Source organism: Populus alba, chromosome 10 (genome assembly GCF_005239225.2).
Source record: "Populus alba chromosome 10, ASM523922v2, whole genome shotgun sequence".
NCBI lineage: Eukaryota > Viridiplantae > Streptophyta > Magnoliopsida > Malpighiales > Salicaceae > Populus > Populus alba.
Window position 1 is genome coordinate 6,827,685 of NC_133293.1, and position 20,971 is coordinate 6,848,655.

Consider the following 20,971-nt stretch of genomic DNA (forward strand, 5'->3'; position numbering starts at 1 on the left):
ATAAGAGAGGTGACCGGAAAAATAGACTAAGGTTTTTTGGATCTAAAAAACTATTTTTTAATTTATTTTCACCTAAAAACTCATTTAGAACCATAATAAATTACTTTTTCAAATCAAAACACTCCTAAATTGATTAAAAAATAAAAATTAAATCAAAACAAAATTATTCTAGACATTTATCTACTTTTTTTTTTGGCAATATAAAACTAAAAATATATACCTGAAAGTAACTCTTTTAATTAGTTAAGAGGAACATGTTTACACTAAATTTGACATCTTTTTGTTCACAAAGTATGAGCAATTGATTGCCTTTTTTTTTTTTCTCTTTGTTTTCTAGCAATGGTTTTTCTTCCTTTTTAAATAATAATAATAATAATAATAATAATAGTAGTAGTAGTAGTAGTAGTAAAATAAACTTGAGAAGAAGCATAGCAATTCACTGTTGTAGTTGTTGTAGGTCTAAACTTAGCGTTTATTTGAGAGTGTGGTTAATGTTGTTTTTTAAAGTATTTTTTTATTTAAAAAACATATTAAAATAATATTTATTTTTTATTTTTTAAAATTTATTTTGATATTAGCATATCAAAATGATCCAGAAACATACAAAAAAAAATATTTTTTTTTCTAAAAAATAAAGTTTCATTAAAAGTTGGTGCAACTGCGACCCCAAACAAACACTTATTGGTAATGTGAATTTACACAGTGTTAAATTGTTTTTTTTGTTGATGTAACTTTTTTTCATTCATATAACTTTTTTTAATATTATCCTTTAATGTTGATTTTATTCGAGATTGGTCTTTATGTAGGGTTTTTGGCCATTTAAAAAAACATTTTGTCTTTAAGTTGTTGCTAGATTATGCAAAAAAAAGTATTTTGATTTTTTGTTTTTCAAATCATTATAACTAAAGGGACTATCATCAAAGATTAGCAAAAAAACCTAGCCCTTTTCCATTTATAAAGGAAAGGAGAAGAAATATCATGTGAGGCAAATGATGAAAGGAGAGAGAAAAAATAAAAAGAAGAAAAAATGGTCGTTGTAGCCACAATGAAACTCCATCTCAGACATACACCACCTTGGACAAATAGCAACAACGAGATGATTTCAAAGGCGTCATTATAGACCATCTTTTGAGGCCACATGAGGTCGTATATGCCGCTCAAGCACAACAACACCTCTCACATGTTAGCACGTGTACTACAAACGTTGGCCCTTATTTATCCTCTATGTTTAATTTAGTCTCTAATTCTATAACAACTCTTCAATTAAGTCTTGAAATTTTCCCACGGGATCCAAGCCATGTTTTTTTATTTTATTTTAATTTAGTCCCTCATTCTCCAATAACTCTTCACTTAATGCATAATATCATTTAACCCAAGCCCAAATAAGGCCTAAACAATGAGAGAAGAAGGGAAAGAAAAAGAAAAAGGTGGCTCGCCAATCGAATTAGTGCATTGTGGTCATCTTTATGACCCGAGGTGTGAATTTCTCAGTTAATCTAGGTTGATCAGGGTCGATCCAATATATCATTACCACAACATTAAAAAAATATCATTCTCAATTTTTTTAAAGCCATTTTGCATTTTCACCAGTCATTCCTATTGCCTTTATACCCCAAAAACTGATTGGGTCACGTTGTGACAACTTTCCGACAATTTAATTTAATGGTTAACCTAGTAAGGAATCAGGACAAGAGTTTTGATGCTAACCCATCTGACAATGTTTAATGAAACTGTCAAAGAGTTCCACATGACATGCTTTTTTTTTTTTATCAATAAAACAACGTCGTTGGTTTTTTTTTTTAAAAAAAACAAAGTTCGTTGAGCATCACTTTGTGATTTTTTAGTTGATTTAGGTTTCAACTTATTCAATTTTGTTAGTTGTGAGTTTACACCTATTGTTTAAAAAAAATGCTCGCAATAATGTTACTTACACCTCGAATTTATACTCATAGTGGAGCACGAGCAATAAAACTAGTACCATATATTCATAAAAAATTATTTCCCCTCTTTTAAGGATCACATAGTGGGATATTTAGGGATTGTTTGGTATTGTGACAACTTTTGTTTTTTGTCCAACTAAAGAGAAAAAATTGTTTGGTTAGCCAAATAGCTTCTGTGTTTTGCATTGGATCCCACACATAATTGTGTTTCAAACCTTAGTTGTGTAAAAGCTAAAATAACTTGCTTTTCATTCACAAAGAACTATTTTTCATGAAAAAACCTATCTCATATCAGTTTTAACTAAACATATTTTTAAAATTATAACTGAGTTTTTCCTAAACCTATTTTTTTAAACTGCAAAAGATATCATAATGCCTAACACACACTTACTGATATGTTAATAAGAAGACTAGTATGGTGTTAGTAAAAAATTGATCCCTAATATTGATTCAAATGGTTTGATCAAATTCATGGAATATTGGAATTAGTTATGGAAACATATGTATATGACATGCTTGCTGAAATGAGAAAAAACTATCATTAAATACGTACTAACTATATGAATATGATCATCTAAAACACATAAAATAAAACTAAAAAGCCAATAAATAATACTTTAAAGCATTTTTTTTTAATAATAATTGAGATATTTATTGATAACACTAGAATACCATTAAGACTATGACATACTGGAAGTCAAAGAAGAGAACAAAAAAAGAAGTTACACAGGAAATGATAGCTAACAAAAAGCTATAAATCAAAACTCATCACCTATTATAACATTCCAAAATACCATCAGGGCCTCTAAACAAATCATTCTTAGAATAAGAGAAATTATTATTCCAAGCCTTTAATCAAAGTGCAAGAAGGTGAAGGATTAGTTGAAACATTACCAAATATTGCAAAAAAAATTAATATGATAACATTGTAAACACTTTTTATTGGAACTCTCCTTTAATCATAACACTTCATTGCCAAATTGTTTTTTTTCTATTTCATTTGGCATACATCGAACGATACCAAATCAACTTAGAAAACATTGACATACCATCTATATGGTATAAATGAAGGAAAAATGATTAACATGCTCTGTTTCTTCTTTGCAAAATAGACAGATTTCCAGACAAAAAGTTATTAAACATCGGCGTGCTAAAAAAGCCCTTGAACACAATATATTTAAAAGGAGCATCCATTTGAACATTTTTACTTTTGATGGGGCAAAACCTTCACACAATAATGGTGTGAATGAGAAAGTGTCTGGAAATATAATCATGTTTATTAAAGTGCTACAAGACTTGATGATATAGACATTTTTGTGTCATTTACCCAATTTTTTTTATTGACTTTGTTGGACCATAATATAACCCTTATTAACAATTGAATAAGTCTATGTAATTGTTCCTCTTCTGATGTTTGTAGCTATCACTTTTAATTAAGCTTTCATTGCCATTGATCCATATCATAATCCTCTATGACAACTAAGTAGGATGACGGTGCAGTTAACAAGGAATATGGATGTGGAAAAAGATATCTTAATAGCCCACTTGTTAGCTATTTTTCTATCAAAAAATAAATGTAACTCATGTTGCCAATATGAAACTAGCATTTATTCTTCAAAGGCTTTATTGTTTTGGAATCTGAGTTGATAATTGAGTATATAGATTACCATGTTTCTAAAAAGGGACCTTAAAATTAAAAGTTAACCTTTAGACCTGAAGCCAATTCAAATCACCTCAAATCCTCTTAACATGAGTTAATAAAGTGAAGTCATTAGGAACAAATACTAAGGTATCATCTGTATTTTACAAATGACTATCTATCATAGGCAAAGTGATTTGTGAACTTAAACCCATACATACGCGCGCTGGCTCGACCAAAATCGAGCTCTGGCTTTGATTTGAGTATGAATTTATTGTAAAATAATATTTTGGGCCACATATGATTGCTTTTTCTTGCCAACTAAAATTTGAACTTAGGCTTGGTACATAAAGAATCATTTCTTCTAGCCCATAAATGATAACAGTCTCTTACAAGTGCTTTTATTGCATATTAGAATAGTTTTTTCATCTAAAAAAATTCAGATTTATGAACACCATGTTGAGATTTAATTCTTGATTTATGGTGCTTTTATTGCATAACTTTTTAGCTTCTAAAATCCATTATAGAAAGGAGGGTGTGAGGAGGAAGAGTTTGAAAAAAGTTTTTCTAAAGTTTTACACACTTTTCCTTACCTTTATATATATATATATATATATATATATATATATATATGTTGAAAAAAGTTTTTCTAAAGTTCTTCTAAACTCCACTATTTTTTTATTATATTTATGTTGAAACTTGAAAGCATGTTTGACATGAATTTTATTTTTGCTTATTTATAGATTTAAAAGACTTTTCTTGAACAATTTTTTATGTTTCAAATGTTTTTTTTTAATGATAAATTAAATATCATTGCTCACTAATATAATATATTTATAACTTTGAAAACATGTTTTTCTCTCGTGATTTTCCAAAAGTAGCACGCTAAAATCCACTCCTAAATTTTTTATGGTTCATTAGAATTATGTTAAAAGAATTAATTTTTAAAAGTTTTTACTAGTTGATTTGTGTTCGAACCACATGAATTTTTGGGTGATAGGCCGTTGCCTGTTTCTCTAATCTCTGTGTTTTTTTAATACAATGAAAATCCAGGCCAGCCCAATTAGAGCATACGCTGTTTTATGGACATCTGCGATGTGTTTGGGGCCCATAGTTCGGCCTGAAGGCTATTTACACTGATCGGAGAACATGGTCCCTTCCATGTCCTTCGTAACTGGGCTTGCGGATTATATGACTTTAGTTCAATGGGAGAGTTGATTATTACAACTTAAGTCTTACGTTGTTTAACAAAATTAATTAGGCCATCCTCGTAGTTTCAAGACCTATTCTCTTATCCCTAATATTCTTAAATATTTTAGTATTTTAGTCCTTTTCTCAGCTCCATGTTCTTTTCTAATCGATTTTATTATTTATTTCTTGAGAAAATAAAAGAAGAAGAAGAAGAAGCAATTGATATAAGAATAGATTGGGAAAAAAAAAACTTTATAACAAAAAAATTAGTAAACTAAGGATGGCCAATATTGGTCAAATAAGAATTAGTTTGTTTTATTACTTATTATTTAAATCTTATTATTAAAATATTTTTATAATTGAACAGCAAATTAATTATTTTTTATAAACTCAATGGACTGAGTTAGAATTATCTCTTGGCCATAAACAAACTAGCTTCATATCTGAGTTTTACAAGAAAGCTAGTAGGAAGATTTTCCTTTTCTCTTCATCAAAGTCCTAAAATATGGAAGGTTATTCGCCCTAAGTCAATAATGTTGCTTTTGTTTTGATATATTAATGGTTTATTTAAGAAAATAAATAGGGTTTTTGAAGATAACATGATTATACGTTACAAAATCAAGAAAAAAGATAAAAGTAATTTCACACTATATTTTTTAATTTGATAGTTTAAATTTTGAAAAAACAAGAAAAGAAGTAAAAAATGATATAAATTATATCTTGTTAGATCTTCATCTAATAGTTTAAGTTATTTGATCAAGATTGTTATTTTAATATGATATTAGAGCCATGATGATCAAGCAGTCACGAGTTTAAATCTCATAATTCTTTATTTATTTGATAAAAAATTAAGCACAAAAATAGTATGAACTTCATACAAGTTTCAAGTTCAAAAAACTTTTATTTCAATGAAGAATATAAAAAAATAATATAAATTATATATTAAAACTTGGTCTAAATATTTAAATTTTTGGAGTGAATTGTTTCGAGGATCAACTCACATAACTAACATAAATCCATGCATGAACACTCAACAGTGGAACAAGAGTCATAAACGGGTTCTGGTAAAAGAGATAAGCTAGTAGACATCCACGAGAATGTCTGCCAGTTGCACTGATAATGGGGACCCTCAAAGAGATTTTTCAGTGGCATGAATCATGACTCAAAGTAAACACAGAGAGGAAGAAGATAAAAAGGAGATCATCTAATGGCGGGATAGTACTGTGGTCATCCTATTGATGACATGTTCTTTTCTAGAGTGGTTGATCCATTAAGAAAAGTTACCCTACCTAAATGCAGGTGGGGCATTGATGGAGATGATTAGCATACCCGTGAAATGAAAAAAGGAGAGATAAATCATGTCCTTCTACAGGTTTTAAAAACACAGTCCATAACCCATCACCTTTCCTATCTTTATCCATTTCAATCTCTTAGCTTCTTCCATTTTTCAATTTTCAACCTCAATCTTCATTCAGCTGTAGGTAAATAATCAGAGAATCCTTTGGAGGTTCAAGCATTCAACGTTTCTTTTATATACCGAGTCTTGTTACCTTCTTGTGTTTGATTATATGATATTGACTTGAGTCTGCAGGACCCAAAGAATGGAGAGTGGACAAATGGTCAACAAGGGCATGAAGGTAGAGATTCCATCGGAGACTGAAAGCATGTCCAGTGGTGGCACAAAGTTTACTTCAGGGTTTCAAAGACAGACAAGCGCTTCAAAGATTAATTGCTTATGCTCTCCAACCTCCCATGCTGGCTCTTTCCGGTGCAGGTTACACCGTTCCCCGAGCCTTCAACGAACCAAGAGCATTGACTCTGCATCTCTGAGAGACTCAGAAACTAATATCAACACGACAGCTGATGATACTAGTAATGCACACAATTGAGTCCCAGTAATTCACATGAACGTCTTGAATGTACTGTAAGTGTGCTAGATGTTGCTACCTGCGGTTGTTTGCTTGCATGTATAATGGTCTTGGAGTTGTAAATCTGCTATTTTCTCTGTTTTTGTTTCCTCTTGTATAAGTAAAATGTTACCTATTTCTATCTCTTTCGCTTCTCTCCTTCAGATCAGGAACAGAAAAAGGTTTTGCCAGTAGTTGATTAATGTCTTTTTACTAGAGGGGAGCCTAGAAGCTGATTTGGTAAATGAACTTATTAGGATTGCAAGGAACAAGACTTGCTACCAACAGAAGTTCTTATTACTGTCGGTCTCCAGGCTATTCATCAACGTTTTCTAGAGATTCTAATCAGATTGAAGAACCAATGTTGTTAACCAACATTAGCAGTGTGACCAACACGAGTCAATCAATCCCATGTTTTATTTGAACACTAGCTAGCCCTCAATTCATCCTTGTTGTATAATTTGGATTTTAATCTGTGATTTACTAACGATTGAAGTGTTTTGCTCAAGCTTAAACGATTCATGTTCGTGTCTAGATCTGATCAGCGTGTTAATAAGTTAAGCTTTCACCAAGGGACTCCATACATGGATTATAGAGATCCACCTTTTTCCTTCAAATTGAAATTCTTTCAGCAAATGATCCAAAAACCTGGTATCATCAGCAGAGAATTTAAAAAACAAACAAGACTTGGAAAGTCAAAAAAACATTGGAGGCTTCATTTGAGGCTCGAGCTCAGTACCCTCTAAGTGCAGCTTGGTGCTGGCCGCACAGTGACTCAAGAAATCTCCACCTGTTGATATCAAATTGATTTGACATGAAGAGATCTGACTACCAAGAAAGACCCCACGCACTTACATGATCAATCATAATTGCACAGCCTGTAAAATATTTGAAAGAGTACTACTGCTGAAACCTGATTCTGTGAGCAGCGGTGAGAATGTAGACATGTAAGGAAGCCCAAGTACAGGTAGTTTAAATGGAAAAACGAGCATAAGTGATGGAGTCTTAACCTCAAACTAATATAGAAGTTTTAAGTCATGAATTACAAGCATTACATTTTCGACTTTGGCCCTCCCACCTAAAGTTTATTTGGCATATGAAATCTAGCAGGTATGCGGCTGTTTGTTTATTTGATCATGAGTGGTTAGGAATGGATGATAATGGCGATCCCTAAGGTCTTCGTTGCACTCATAATTAGAGATTGGAATGGCCAGACAGAATCAATGATTTCTCCATTTACCTGTTTCAATTTCAGATGTTACCTTGAGCAATTAACAAGCAACATGCTCTGTTGTGGAAATGAAAACACCAGACAAAAAAATCGAGTTCAAAAATAAAGTATGATGTAAAAGGCGTTCGCTGTTGCTTGAAAACAGAAAGGTTATCGAGGAAAGCTATAATGACAATAATGGAAGCAATCATGATGACAACAATGATGGCCATACCACTGCTGATCTCTAACTGACCTGCCTTGAAAAGTTCTGCCTAACCCTTTTACCAGGTAGAGAGGTGTGTTTAATTTCCGGCATGCAGTCGCTGTCCACTGTCATGGTCGACAGCAGTACAATAATTCCTTTGATTACAAACTGAATTATAGTTTAACCAACCTCTAAACCTCCGAAGAAAGAAGGAAATCTATCACCACTTTTGACACTAGTAATCCAATCTAAGTGATTTTGCTTGTATCAGGCTTCTTGTATCTTGTAATTGGTCGCTCGCTTGTTCTTGACATTTTCTGGCCATCATGGGCAGGGCTTGAAGCTTGACAAGTCATCCTTGTATGGTGACAAGCAAACCCATTATATTATATTTAATCCTATTTTCAATTCTGTTTAATCCAACGAAATCCCAACTGATACATAATGGCTAAAAACAAAAGAATAAGATATAATGACAGACACGAATAAGGAAAACTAGCTGCAATTAATTAACAGGTGAGAAACTGAGAATCCAGTGGGATGAAAGAAGACAAAAGTAGATGTTGCAGATTTATGGACGCAAATCAAGAAAATTGGTCCCAGAATTGATGTTCTACAAGTAATTAAGAGTCCTCTTTCTTCTAGTTCCCATAATGAGATCAGCCAGGAGATGAATTTTCTCTCATGTCCTCAAAATTTTCTTTCTTATTATATTAGATTACATCACCATTAGAATTTTTTTTTTCTTTCTGAGCTACAAAGTACAAGGCATTTCAGAAGAGCAAAACAAGAAAGATAGCGTATAAGTTGCACTTTAAATTACCATCTGCTTCTGGAAGTAAACAAAATTCAATTTTTTTCACTGGAAGTTCTATTCATGGACAGCAACTTACTGAACATCCTTTTCGGTCTCGTAGGAAGAGCACAGAAAGCCTTGAACTTGGAACTCCTCCCTAGTCCATCTGATTGCAGATCACTTTCATCTAATTCATCTTCAGCCATTTTCATCCTTAGTGTTGAAACCTTAGATTTTGGTGATTTGAAGCCTGAGACACTCCATTGGTCCTCTGCTTGAATGCTAGTAGTTGTGCTTAATGCAGCTGTTGGCCTTGATGGATCAATATTATGGGCAGCAAGTAGTGCTTTGATGTTGCCAGGCAGCTCAGTGACTTTGCCACCACCCATGGCTGCTCTAGCTTGCTCAAAGAAGAGAACTTGTACCACCACCCTCAGTGGGAGGAACTCATTCTGCGCAGCATGCATGCAGGCTTCGACTGATAGTTTCTTGCAGTCTAGGGCTCTGCACAACCGTTTTCTTTCACTCTTGTTTAGGTCTGGATGTGCCTGGATGTTCGGCCATGAAAATTGTGACCATTTACCCATCTTAAAATTTGATAATATGCATAAGGTAGGAGGTCTAATTTTGTCGCCAGGTCTAATTCATCTTCTTCTTCTTCTTTTTTTTCCAATTATCAAAAGAAAAACGAATCCCTTCACCAGTCTTGGACATTAAAGAAGACTATTGATTTTTACCCAGAGATTAACTGTCTAAACGTTAAGAAGAGATGATATATGGTATAAAGTACAGGAAACATGACATGAAGGCAACAAAAGGCAACAAAAGGCAACCAAAATTTACTGTAAACAACTGCTGGCAACAGAGTGGTTCATGTTGATTTGGTTTTTCTTTTTTTATTGATAAATTCCATGCTAAATTTGTCTGGTCAGCCTAATCCTAACTGCCAATAACTTGTGAGCTTGACAGATCCTGAGGTCAAGAGAGTTGGTTATCTACCAGACAACGGGGACCTACATCCTAGAATTTGATAGTGAAATAAGCCTAGAAATTAAAGTGATAGTGAAATATGTCCTAACATTCAACTGCCATGAAGAATATTCATGATCAAGCCTTGATTTGGGTTATGGTTAATTTTGCAGACTAAAAAGCTATCGATTTGTTATTTACCTTGAGATAAATGTCAATGGCTCTGTAGAGATCATCATGATCAAGCCTAGAGAAATCTGGAATGGCCTCAGCAAGGGTGATGAACTTCGAAAGAGGTAAATTCACGTCTCGGGCAATCTCTTGAAGATAACCATCCACAAGCTTAGCCACCTTCAACTTTGAGCTATGGGATGCTGAAGAGGACCTCCTGCTCTCTTGAAACTCCAAGTCAATATTCTCTGCTGACCGAGACCTCCTCCTTTCAAACCCCAGCTTGGATCTTGGAGGGCTGGTGGGAGGACTCTGCCCTTGTAACATGAACTGCTCCAATATGGTGATGACCAGGTCTACATCATACACTGTATCATTTGCAAGTGAGATGGAGGGTATTAACAGATCCCTCACTGTTGCTTCCTCTAATTGAAGTGACGCTCTTCTGGTCAATTCCATCTTTGAAGATGAGGAGGCATTGAGAATATTGGCTGCTTTCAAAAGTTTGAGAAGGAAACTGCAAGTGACAGCACCTTTCTCTGCTGGGAGTAAGCTTACTATTGTTTCTAGAAGCAGCCTATGCTTTGAAGTTGTCTCGTTGGTCGAGTCTGAATCCGAGTCAGATCCTACTTGCTTGTTAAAATCTCGTTCTCTTGATATGTTAGGTAGCCATCGAGCTGCGTAGATTTTCAAGGCCTCCCCGATGAGGTTAGATGGTATCTTTCCACCGGACTTAACTGCCATCATGGTTCTCCAATATAGGTCTATGCCTAATTCTGCCATATCTTCAGCCCACCAACCTTTGCTTGCTGGTCTAAGCCTCTGGCTCTCTGCTCCATTACAAGACACATCATCCCTTTCCCTTCTAGAGTAACTATGCGACAAACTCACCTTTGACGGATGAGTTAAGACTTTAGAGGCAATAGCTTCAATGCATCTGCTTGTAATTCCAAGGTCTTCTGACCACAAAGGAAATGCTTTGGTGCTCTGTAGAGTGACAATAGCATCCTTCCACCCATGAAGGAGGCAAGAAGTGAAGAAGACTTCAAGCTTGTATATTAGGTTCCCCTTCTCGACATCCTCTGTCATCTGCAGATAATCGGCTGCACATCTCGCTGCAACAATGTTGTAGGCACTAATAGTGATTGTAATACCATAACAGAACTTTGCGCACAGTTCAAATGCCTCAACCCCACCGGGAAAATCAGGGAGCTGGACTATTTGGTGTTGTGAGGATTCAGGGGATTCAGAGCATAGTCTCTGTAGGCGCAAACACTTGGAAAGAAGAGGAAACTGCACAAATCAACATAAGGATTACTGATAATATAATCCAATTGAAGTGGAGGAATAGATGCCATGAGCAATATCTTTTGTTCTAGAAAACTTATGGAGCTTTACCTTGTGAAGCAAGTACCTACTTCCAGTCACTTGAACTATAAGGTCACTAGAAACTTCAGAGGAGACAGACCTGCATTGCGAAATTAAATTACTCACAACTTTCCTTCAAAATATATGTAATCTGACATTATCTGCATCCTGTTGAATGGCTCATGGTTATTTTACCTGACAGCCTCAGCAGTGTAGAAGGTGTCCGGTCGGGATCCGAGTTTCATAAACTTCATGACTAATCCTTTTGATTTTCTTCTTCTTGATTATATGTTCATCAATTTGCTTTATAGGTGTAGTTGAATCATATAGACCTAACTCCTTCACCAACATAAGCTTCCCATTCAATGCAGGCGAAGCTCCAAAAGGTTTCCTTCTTCAACAGCAAGCAAAAGATGTTCTCAGAAGAAGGCAGAACTCAACAATACAACCTCCTTCCTGTATATAGTTTCACTACTGCTTAGCAAACCGACAAGTTCTCAACCCAGACAATCAAGAGCTTTAATTTTCATAAATTCAAGAAAAAGGAGAGAAAGGAAACAGATATAATTTTCTTGGAGGAGAATGGATATGCTAGAACAAAACAATACCAAGAGCTTTTATTGTGGGTGTGATACAAATATCTGAGTGCGTGTGTGTGCATATATATATATATAGAACTACTACTTGCATAAATTTTCCATAAAGAAGCAAGCCCAGAAGATCAAACACTCCAAAGTCCAAGTCCTCCCAGTCAAATTCTATACCCCATATGATTTTGACATGCAACCAAAGAATCAAAGTGCTGCAATCCCGTCAAGATCAGATATACCTCAAACACAGTAAAAAGAAAAAAAAAAGAAAGAAAAAGGCACCGAACCCTATAAGATTGTAGAATAAGTTTACAAATTAAGAATGCACATCAGTGTTTGTTGCTTTAAGTAGAAGGAGCTTGCTACGTATTAATAAAGAAAGGGTGAAAGATAAAGATTGCAACCTGAAATCTAATGTTCTTCTTGATATGCTCAAACAAGTATAAGCTGCCAATCATATACAGCAAGACAGACAGAAAGGACCTGAAATATTAAAATCTGTCAAGTAAAATACTAATGTTTTTTTTGTAGCTAGAACAGGGAGGCGGAGAGTTTTAAGGCGTATTTTCCATGGACATGCCAGCGTACAATGAGAAAAGGCGACGCCCACGTGCTTATCCTGCGCCCACCTGTGCCCCTCCCTCATCATTCCCGCAAAATTCTATTTTTCTTACAGGGCCTCCTCTTCGATTATTTTAATCGAACACTATTTTATACGCAACATCGTTCGTACGCCTCTCAAACTCCATTATTAATACCCCAAAAGGAAAACTATTGTTAAATAAAATAAAAATAAGAAGAACTGTTTAAATGAATTGTGTTAAAGCTTGAGGGAAAAAAAGTTTAAAAAATACTAAGCTTCTATTTATTTTGCGGAAATAAAAAATACAAAAATATTTTACATGTAAAATGTTTTGTTTAAAAAACATTTTATTGTTAAATATTTTACATGTAATATTTTTCAATAGTGTTGGTGGTAAAATAATGACAAGTGGAGTTGTGATAGTAGAGAAGATGGTGGCAGAAGAGATGATGGTGAAATGGTGGCGGTAAAAAAAAAGAAGGTGAAGAGATGATGATGGTGATGAAAGAGGAGATAATGAGGAAGGATGAGGTACTAATAGTGGTAAGATGAGGGTGATGGTTGACATAATTGGATAATATTATAACTAAATTACTATTTGTAAAATACTTTATAGAACTTTATGAGTTAGAAATATTTTCTTGTAAATAAACTAAATTTGAAGGTTAATGCAAAATATTATATATTAACCAATTTTTCTATAAAATATTTTATAAAAAATAAACACAAGAAATTATTTTTCAGAAATAAACACAAAAAAATCTAAAAAATATTTATGCAAAACAAATATATTCTAAAAGAAAAAAGAATAGTTGGGTAATCATTTTTTTTTAATTATATTATAGAACTAGTTTTTAGAATTGAGATAATTTATCGATTTTTAATTATAATTATTAAACCGGACTCAAACATCATAAGTTTCAATTTGAATGATTTTATTTGTCCGTTAACCTCAACTAGGTCAACATATTTTTTTAGTAAAAAATATAAAATAATATGCTTTTGATAAAAAAAAAAAAAATTATTGATTCAAGTAGAATCGATGACACGGTTATCCAAGTGTTTTTTGGGATGAGATTTAGGCCAGAAAATGTATAGTTGTAATTACTTTATTCATTCATTCACGTCGCAAACGAGGCGTTCACAAATATATATATATATATATATATATATATATATATATATATATATATATATATATATATATATGAGCTGTTTTCATCGATACTATTAATGAACAATAAAAATGCCCTTTCGTTTTACTTAGAATAATTTTGCTAACATTTATTGCATGATGGTCCATGACCATGAAACCTTCTAATGTTAGTGGTGTGAAATGAAGAAACCAATCCTTTCACTTGTCTGCGGAGTTATGTTCATCCTACGAGGCAAGGGAAGGCTCCTGGGTCATTCAAACTAGTCTACATTGGATTCTAACAGTAACAGGTTTACGTAGCGGGTAAGGTTGTTCTTAAAGTATTTTTAACTTGAAAATACATTTTAAAATTTAATTTTGACAATTTAATAATTTCCTTTTCTTTTACGTTCAAAGTTTGAATATTGAGATTCATGGGAACATGGGCCACAGTTGATCGATGTAGCAAACCTAGGAATGATGATCATGGAAGGCTTCAACTGCTGCACTTGGCCAAAATAGCAGGAGTGGTACTTGTATTGTTGTTTATCTATCTAAAGTTAACAACAAAACCAGCAAATCATATGAATATTGTGATTAATTTAGAGAACTGGGTCAGCTTCCAAAAACCCCATCAATTCTTGCCTAGGCTATGTATAGGCACTCGGCAACCCCACATACCTTGTTGAGTCAAAGAACCTGGTTTTCCAGCTAAACTGAAATTATTGAGAGGTGTTTTTTTAGCAGACTTTCTGTCCTCGTCTTGCTGCTTGATTGCTCATAAATAAGAGAAGATACCCTTTCCTTTATGGGGTTTACAATGACGAGATAGGCATCGAGATTTGAGCATTATGAAAGCAAAAGTAGAAATATGGAGAGGAAAACTCTTCCACAAGCACCACGCTATTTTGATTAATTATAAGAGGGAATTAGCAAAGATAATCCAGAATCCCCTTCCTTTTTCAAAAAGCCCGCTTTTACATGGTCCACCCCCAGTATCCCTCGTCTTGGAATTACACGCCTAATGCAAAAATAAAAATAAAAATAAAAATAAAAAGGGAAAGAAAACACACACACACCCAAGAATCCCTAGTAGGCATATTTCCTTTGGGTCTCTATGAAATTGCCGAAAGTGTGTCAAACTTTTGTAAATCATCCAAATCTTCTGGGCCTTCCTCTTGGCAATCAGACAACATATAGGTTAGTTGGGTTGCGGTCTTAAAGAACTGGACATGTCAAAAATTGGTGGTGTCTTGAAGATTGTCTACCAGATGTTACACAAAATCTGTGCATGATCACTAGGGAGATAAGATCCGTCCAGTGCTGGCTTAATCAATGTCCGCAACAGGCCAGGACCCGACCCCCGTGGTGGCTCGATCGGCAGGCCAGCCTCTTTGGAGTGGCAATCTTGATATTTCACAGGTGGGTGGAGGGTAAAGTTGTGGGATTGTGTGGTGTTGGGTACAGTTAAAAAAGCAGTGGGCATAAATTGATGTCAACTAGACGTAGGAAAGGGGCTGATTCACAAATGCTGCCTGTAATGGTCCTTCTCCATGCTACCCAACGGGGTGGCCAGCAGACAATGGTCTCTTTTTTGGGACCCACCTTGGGACCCACGAGTTTTCTTTTTCCTGTGGGCCCACCGTGCCTTTCGAATACAGGTTGGGACGCTTTACAGTTTGCATACAGATTTTTATCGGACTTCACCTTCGGCCTGTCTCGAGTCTCCAGCAAGCTATTTATTTTCTCTCATCTTCCATTAGCGAAGTGAGTGCTTGCTACTTGATTACTGATGTTTTTCTGATAGTTTATTATTTAAAAATATATTAAAATAATATATTTTTATATTAGTATATTAAAATATATTTGAAATAAAAAAATTCACTTTTAAAAAAAACAAGTTCACGCCTCAATACCAAATAAGAAAAAAAAAAAAAGAAGAAGAAGAGATTATAGGTTTTATTTAGCATTGCTGTGCTTTTGAATATTCTTAAATATCTTTTTAAATTTAAATTAATTTTTTGGATGTTTTTGAATTGTTTTAATATAAAAAATAAATTAAAAAATAATCTTTATCATATTTTTAAATAAACTATATATATATATATATATATATATATATATATGCAAAACAATTCCACCAAAAGATCCGCACACTCAAGAAATCACCCCTAGACGGAAAAAAAATTCAGAAAAAGAAAACAGAGCGAACCACTTGTGAATATCTCTTGAAAGAAATAAAAATGTAATTTAATAGAGGATAAAGTGTGGGGAAACAGAATAGAAGAGAGCATGATAACATGATAGCCTTTTCTTTATTCTTCCATAAGCATGAAACCTTCAAGTTAATTACGAAAATATAACTTATTAGAGACAGCAGCATGTAATTCAAATTATTTCACTAATAATATGCAGACTGATGTACTAGACCCTTCATAATTATTGACATGGGTTAACCCATTTGATTTTGCTGTACTAAATCTATCTCGAGTTGGATTTAATGTTGAGTTTTTTGTTTTAATTGGCATATGATTTTTTTAATTTTTTTAATTTTTTTTAATGTTATCTTTTTATTGAATTTTATTATTTAATATTGATTTTATTACAAATTATTTTTTATCATATAAAACAAAATAAAACTAATTCAATTCAATGGAGTCATAACTCTTGATTAGGGTAAACTTGACCTTTTTTTTTTATTTATTATTCTTGTAACCTATCTAGTAAGCAATATCACTTCGGAATAATTTTATATGATTGCAAAGAATTAATTCAAGATTTTTCAAGTTTGAATTGTAATATTGAATTTAAAAATTAATGTAAAATTTTCTAAAAATCTAAATATTATTTCTTTTTATGATTCACAAATTTTTTTTTGACCCAACAATAAACCAGTTAAATCTAAGCACTCACCTCCTAAAAACTGAAATGACACGACTATATATTATATGGGCTGCAGATGCATATAGATGGACCACATAGTTATTAATCACAATTTCACATGAAGTCATTGCACGGAGGGACAGGGAAAGGAATTGTTCCTGGCTAACATAAGAAAATGTCTTTACCTTGGCTTAGTATATGCTAAAATATGAACTTGCACCATGTAGTATAAATTACGATCACTATATATCCATGTCATGTGTTTAGTCCTTGGTTAGAGATGAAAATTTTGTAAGGATTAAGGCGGACATGTATACAATATAAATAGTATATAAGAATAAGAATGTGGTTTAAATTGTGTTTTTTTAAATTTTTAAAATTAATTTTTTAATGTTTATGTATTGTTTTATTTTGATGTACTAATATCAGTTTTTGAAAAAAAATACTTTAAAAATAATCGTTACCTCACTCTCAAACACTTTCATGTGGCACATTAAAAGAGTGTTTAGAAAACGTGAACTAACCCGTGTTTCCAAAAAAGTTAATGTTTTTTTGTTAAAATTTAATTTTTCTTATATTTTGGATTGTTTTGATATCCTATTTCAAAAATTATTTTTAAAAAATAAAAATATTATTTTAATATATTTTAACATTGAAAAAATTACTTTAAAAAATAGCTTCCAACACACTCCTAAACATTTTTAAATAGCGAACCCCACAGCTAGGTTACGACAAAATGGTCGATACTGCATGCTGGTTATTTTGTTTTGCGTTGGATGAGTTGTATCTTTCACATTTTCTGGGACCTCACAACCTCCGCAGGAACGATGAGCACCATCCGGCCATGGATGATCCAGAGCTCACTTTCAGCTTTCCAAAGTGGTACCCCTTTCTCATTTACTCATACATCTTGTGGGGACTTTGTGTTGCCTAATGAGTCTAATCTTAGGTAAAATTGCCAATTAAACATCAACCAGCCGTTATTTTGGTATGATTTTCAGAAAAAAAAACCAGACTTTTGGTAATGGAATTTGAATGTTCAAAGATTTAGCTCTTTTCTTGGTTTCAGAGAGGACATAAAAAGGAAAAGGTTGTGGATTTTTTATGTATAATGTGGTCTGATGAGAGAGTTAGGATAATTAAAATTGCTGTTTTCCACTGGTTTTATTAATTTTCAAAGTTTAATTTAGTGATAACTTATGAATTATTTAATTTTCCCCTTAAAATATTACTATGCCATATGACAATTCCGGTTTTTTTTTTTTTTTTTTTTTTTTTAATTCGATTTTCATAGGCTCGTCCATTTTATATTATCAGTCCAATATCCTCATCCTCTATATATCCTAAAGAAAAAATCTAGCCCTTAGATATTCATATTTGCCCCTTTCATTCTAGGAATTTTTGCTTTGACCACCAAAAGAGAGAGTGAGTGTCCGAAATACCTTATCATTAACAAAATAAATAAAAAATAATTAAGGATAGATAACTATAAGAGGAAAAAAATAGTTAAATGACATGTGGGACACTCTTTTATGACTAGTCCATCCATGTTATAAATCCATATATCTAATAAGAAAATATCCATGTAAACAATATGAACTAATAATATATATGTATGTATGTATGTATGTATCAAGTATTTTGCCTAAATGGGAATTCAGGCTTAATCCAACAATTTCTCCTCCTGTAAAAGAGATTAATGATGATATATTTACCCGGAAACAGTCCTTTACAATCCCTTTGTCTTGTTAATGTCGATTATTAGGTGGGTTAAGGACAAGTAATGGAGATTTCCAAGGACAATTAGTCAACATTTTTTTAAAAAAAGGAGGCTAAAGAAGGCTTGAAAATCACAATTGTAGCTGGAAAATGATGAGAAAACACAACTTGTGGTTCCCCAAGTTACACCCACCTTGATCTTCTTCTTCAGTTTGTCAAAGATTCGCGTGCACTGCATGGATAGGCCAGATGAGTGTGACACGACAAAAAATGCGTTTCAGCTTTAGCTTATTATTGACCGTGAAGAAAGAGGAAAAAAGAAAGTTGATATTGAGATGTTTTTGTGCATGATTAGTACTAATCCAATCATCCATGTCCCCTCCTCCTCCTTTCCTTTTTCACATGGAATACATCCTCTTTCTTTTTATTTTTCTTTTCATACGAACACCTTTTTATTTTTCCGTTTTAAAAATTTATATAAAAAAATTTAATTTTTTTAATTTTTTTATTTTAAATTAATATTTTTTAGTATTTTTATATCACTTTGATGTGCTGATATTAAAAATAATTTTAAAAAAATAAAAATATATATTATTTTAATATATTTATGAGTGAAAAACACTTTAAACAACAACCGCAACTACAGTCCCAAATAAACCTAAGCTAGACCATTTGGTAGTGAGTTTGAACATGCGTTTGCCGAAATTTTGAATTTTTTTTTTTTTGTTAAAATTGAGTTCGGTTTGTACTTTTTGAATCGTTTTGATGTGCTGATGTTAAAAATAATTTTTAAAAAATAAAAAAACACATTGGCATGTATTTCGGCACGAAAAGCTATTTGAAAAGCAACCACTACCACACTGCCAAACACACTGAGTCGATAGCACACAATATTCTCAATCGGTTTCTTTTTTTTTTTTTTTTCAAGAATCCCCCAAAAGAACAATTTATTGTCTCAATTTAGTTCTTAAGAAGATCACATTTCTTAACATATTTAAGTTTATATATATATATATTTCCCGAAGGAAGGAGGAGGCAGGCATGGAGAAATGGTGCTTAATTAATCAGTGGTGGAAATGAAGAAGCATGGTAAGACGGAGTTGATGACTTTTAATTAGGCATGGTAGAATCCCATCAAGACCTCACTAATTTTCTACTTACATAGCATGAGTGTTCAAATTAAGATAGTATAATTAATAGTGTGGAAAATCCTTTATTTACTTGTTAATCGTTAAGTAGCCCGACTAACCTTTAATAATTTAGATTGTTTCTCTCCTATAATTGGTTTTTCCCTTTCTTTTATTCACTGGTCTGGAAAGTCGATCTTAATTAGTTAATAAATATGTATATAAATTAAAATAAAATTTTCTTTTCATAATATATTAAGAATTCAAGATGATACCATTTAAATTAGACGATTAAAAAAAATAAAATTTAATTTTGTTACTCCTCCACGCTTCAAAAATTAGTCAATAAGTTTTGGCTGAATTTTTTTTCGATGTAATCGAAATATAAATCAACCAGGTCTTTTCTCGTCTTACACTTGATTAATTTTTCTTAATTTCTTTTAAAGTCATTTATTTTATTTTATTTTTAATTTTATCTTTCAAAATTCAAATATTTTTAAAATTAAATTAAATTTAATTTTTTTTATGTATTACTTTCTATTAGATTATCTTGTTTGCATGATCCTATTTGAAGGGTTCGACAACCTCACTTTGTTTTGATAATACTTTGTTTTTTAATCTTTTTTTATATTAATTTTTTATTTAATTCTATCCTTATATATTTTAATTTTTAAGAATCGACGATCATTATTTTTTAAAGTTTTCTTTCTATAATGAATTTGTTTTTCATTCTTTAAAATACAATCATAGAGGTTGATGAGCATTGTTTTTTTAAGTTATAAAAAAATTGGTCCGGTAACAGCAAAACGTGTACCATCTATCTAATTCTTAACAAGTAATACCCCTCGATCATTAATAAAAAAAAAAAAGGTAAAATAAAAATGATGAGATATCAGTATTTCTCAAAAGTAATATCAATTAAAACATCAATCATGCTCTTACATTATACTGATTTGTTCGTTGGTCAGCAAAGAGTATCACGGCAAGATAATAAGAGGAAAGAAAGGAATTTGTCTCTCCAATCATTTTGTTTTTACTAGAGAAATAAGCGTAATCAGCACCAATGAAATCGGAGATTATTACCACTGCTGCAAGGAGATACAAACAACAAATCACTGCAGCTTGGTCGTCATTCGTAAAGAAAAGCAAAAGGAATTGACCTTCTTTTATAAATCACTGTGCTGTGGGTTGCTTCATATCAGCTTTAATGGCAATATTTGACGAAGATAATTAAACGATAAAGAAAAGGATAACAATGCCTGATGATCTCCGCTCTAACACCGGCCAAGATAAGCTCTACCTCGACGGTGAGCTCATGCAGACGTGTCGTTCGAGCCTGGCTGAGCTTGCTTTATGGATATTTTCCAATCATTACGTTAGTCATAAATCACAATGCTATTGCTGATACAGTGATGTGTTCCTTCGTCTGCAAAAGGCAGTCTACAAAAGGGTACATTACACAGTGTCAAGATTAAGAATTATTTAGTATATATCAACCAAGATTTGCATCATGTCGTTTTCTTGAAGATTCTTCG

At 32.7% G+C, this 20,971-nt stretch overlaps 1 protein-coding gene and 1 long non-coding RNA gene across 3 annotated transcripts; one reads left to right on the forward strand and one right to left on the reverse strand.

Moving 5' to 3' along the window:
* The first annotated feature begins 5,810 nt into the window (after window positions 1-5,810).
* Window positions 5,811-6,822, forward strand: LOC118045385 (uncharacterized). Its single transcript, XR_004686976.2, has 2 exons — window positions 5,811-6,251; window positions 6,362-6,822. It is a non-coding gene; the product is annotated as an uncharacterized lncRNA (long non-coding RNA).
* A 1,759-nt stretch (window positions 6,823-8,581) lies between these two features.
* On the reverse strand, window positions 8,582-12,666 carry LOC118045384 (BTB/POZ domain-containing protein At1g67900). Of its 2 annotated transcripts, XM_035053995.2 has the most exons (5): window positions 12,394-12,666; window positions 11,595-11,855; window positions 11,430-11,499; window positions 10,062-11,324; window positions 8,582-9,439 (listed from the first exon to the last, which is right to left on the reverse strand). In XM_035053995.2, exons 2-5 carry the CDS (start codon window positions 11,651-11,653, stop codon window positions 8,945-8,947), a joined length of 1,887 nt encoding a protein of 628 aa, XP_034909886.1. In that variant the 5' UTR covers window positions 11,654-11,855; window positions 12,394-12,666; the 3' UTR covers window positions 8,582-8,944. The 2 variants fall into 2 exon arrangements, with proteins under 2 accessions (XP_034909886.1, XP_073268086.1); XM_073411985.1 differs by lacking the exon at window positions 12,394-12,666 and having other exon boundaries at window positions 11,595-12,363.
* Between the last annotated feature and the right edge of the window lie 8,305 nt (window positions 12,667-20,971).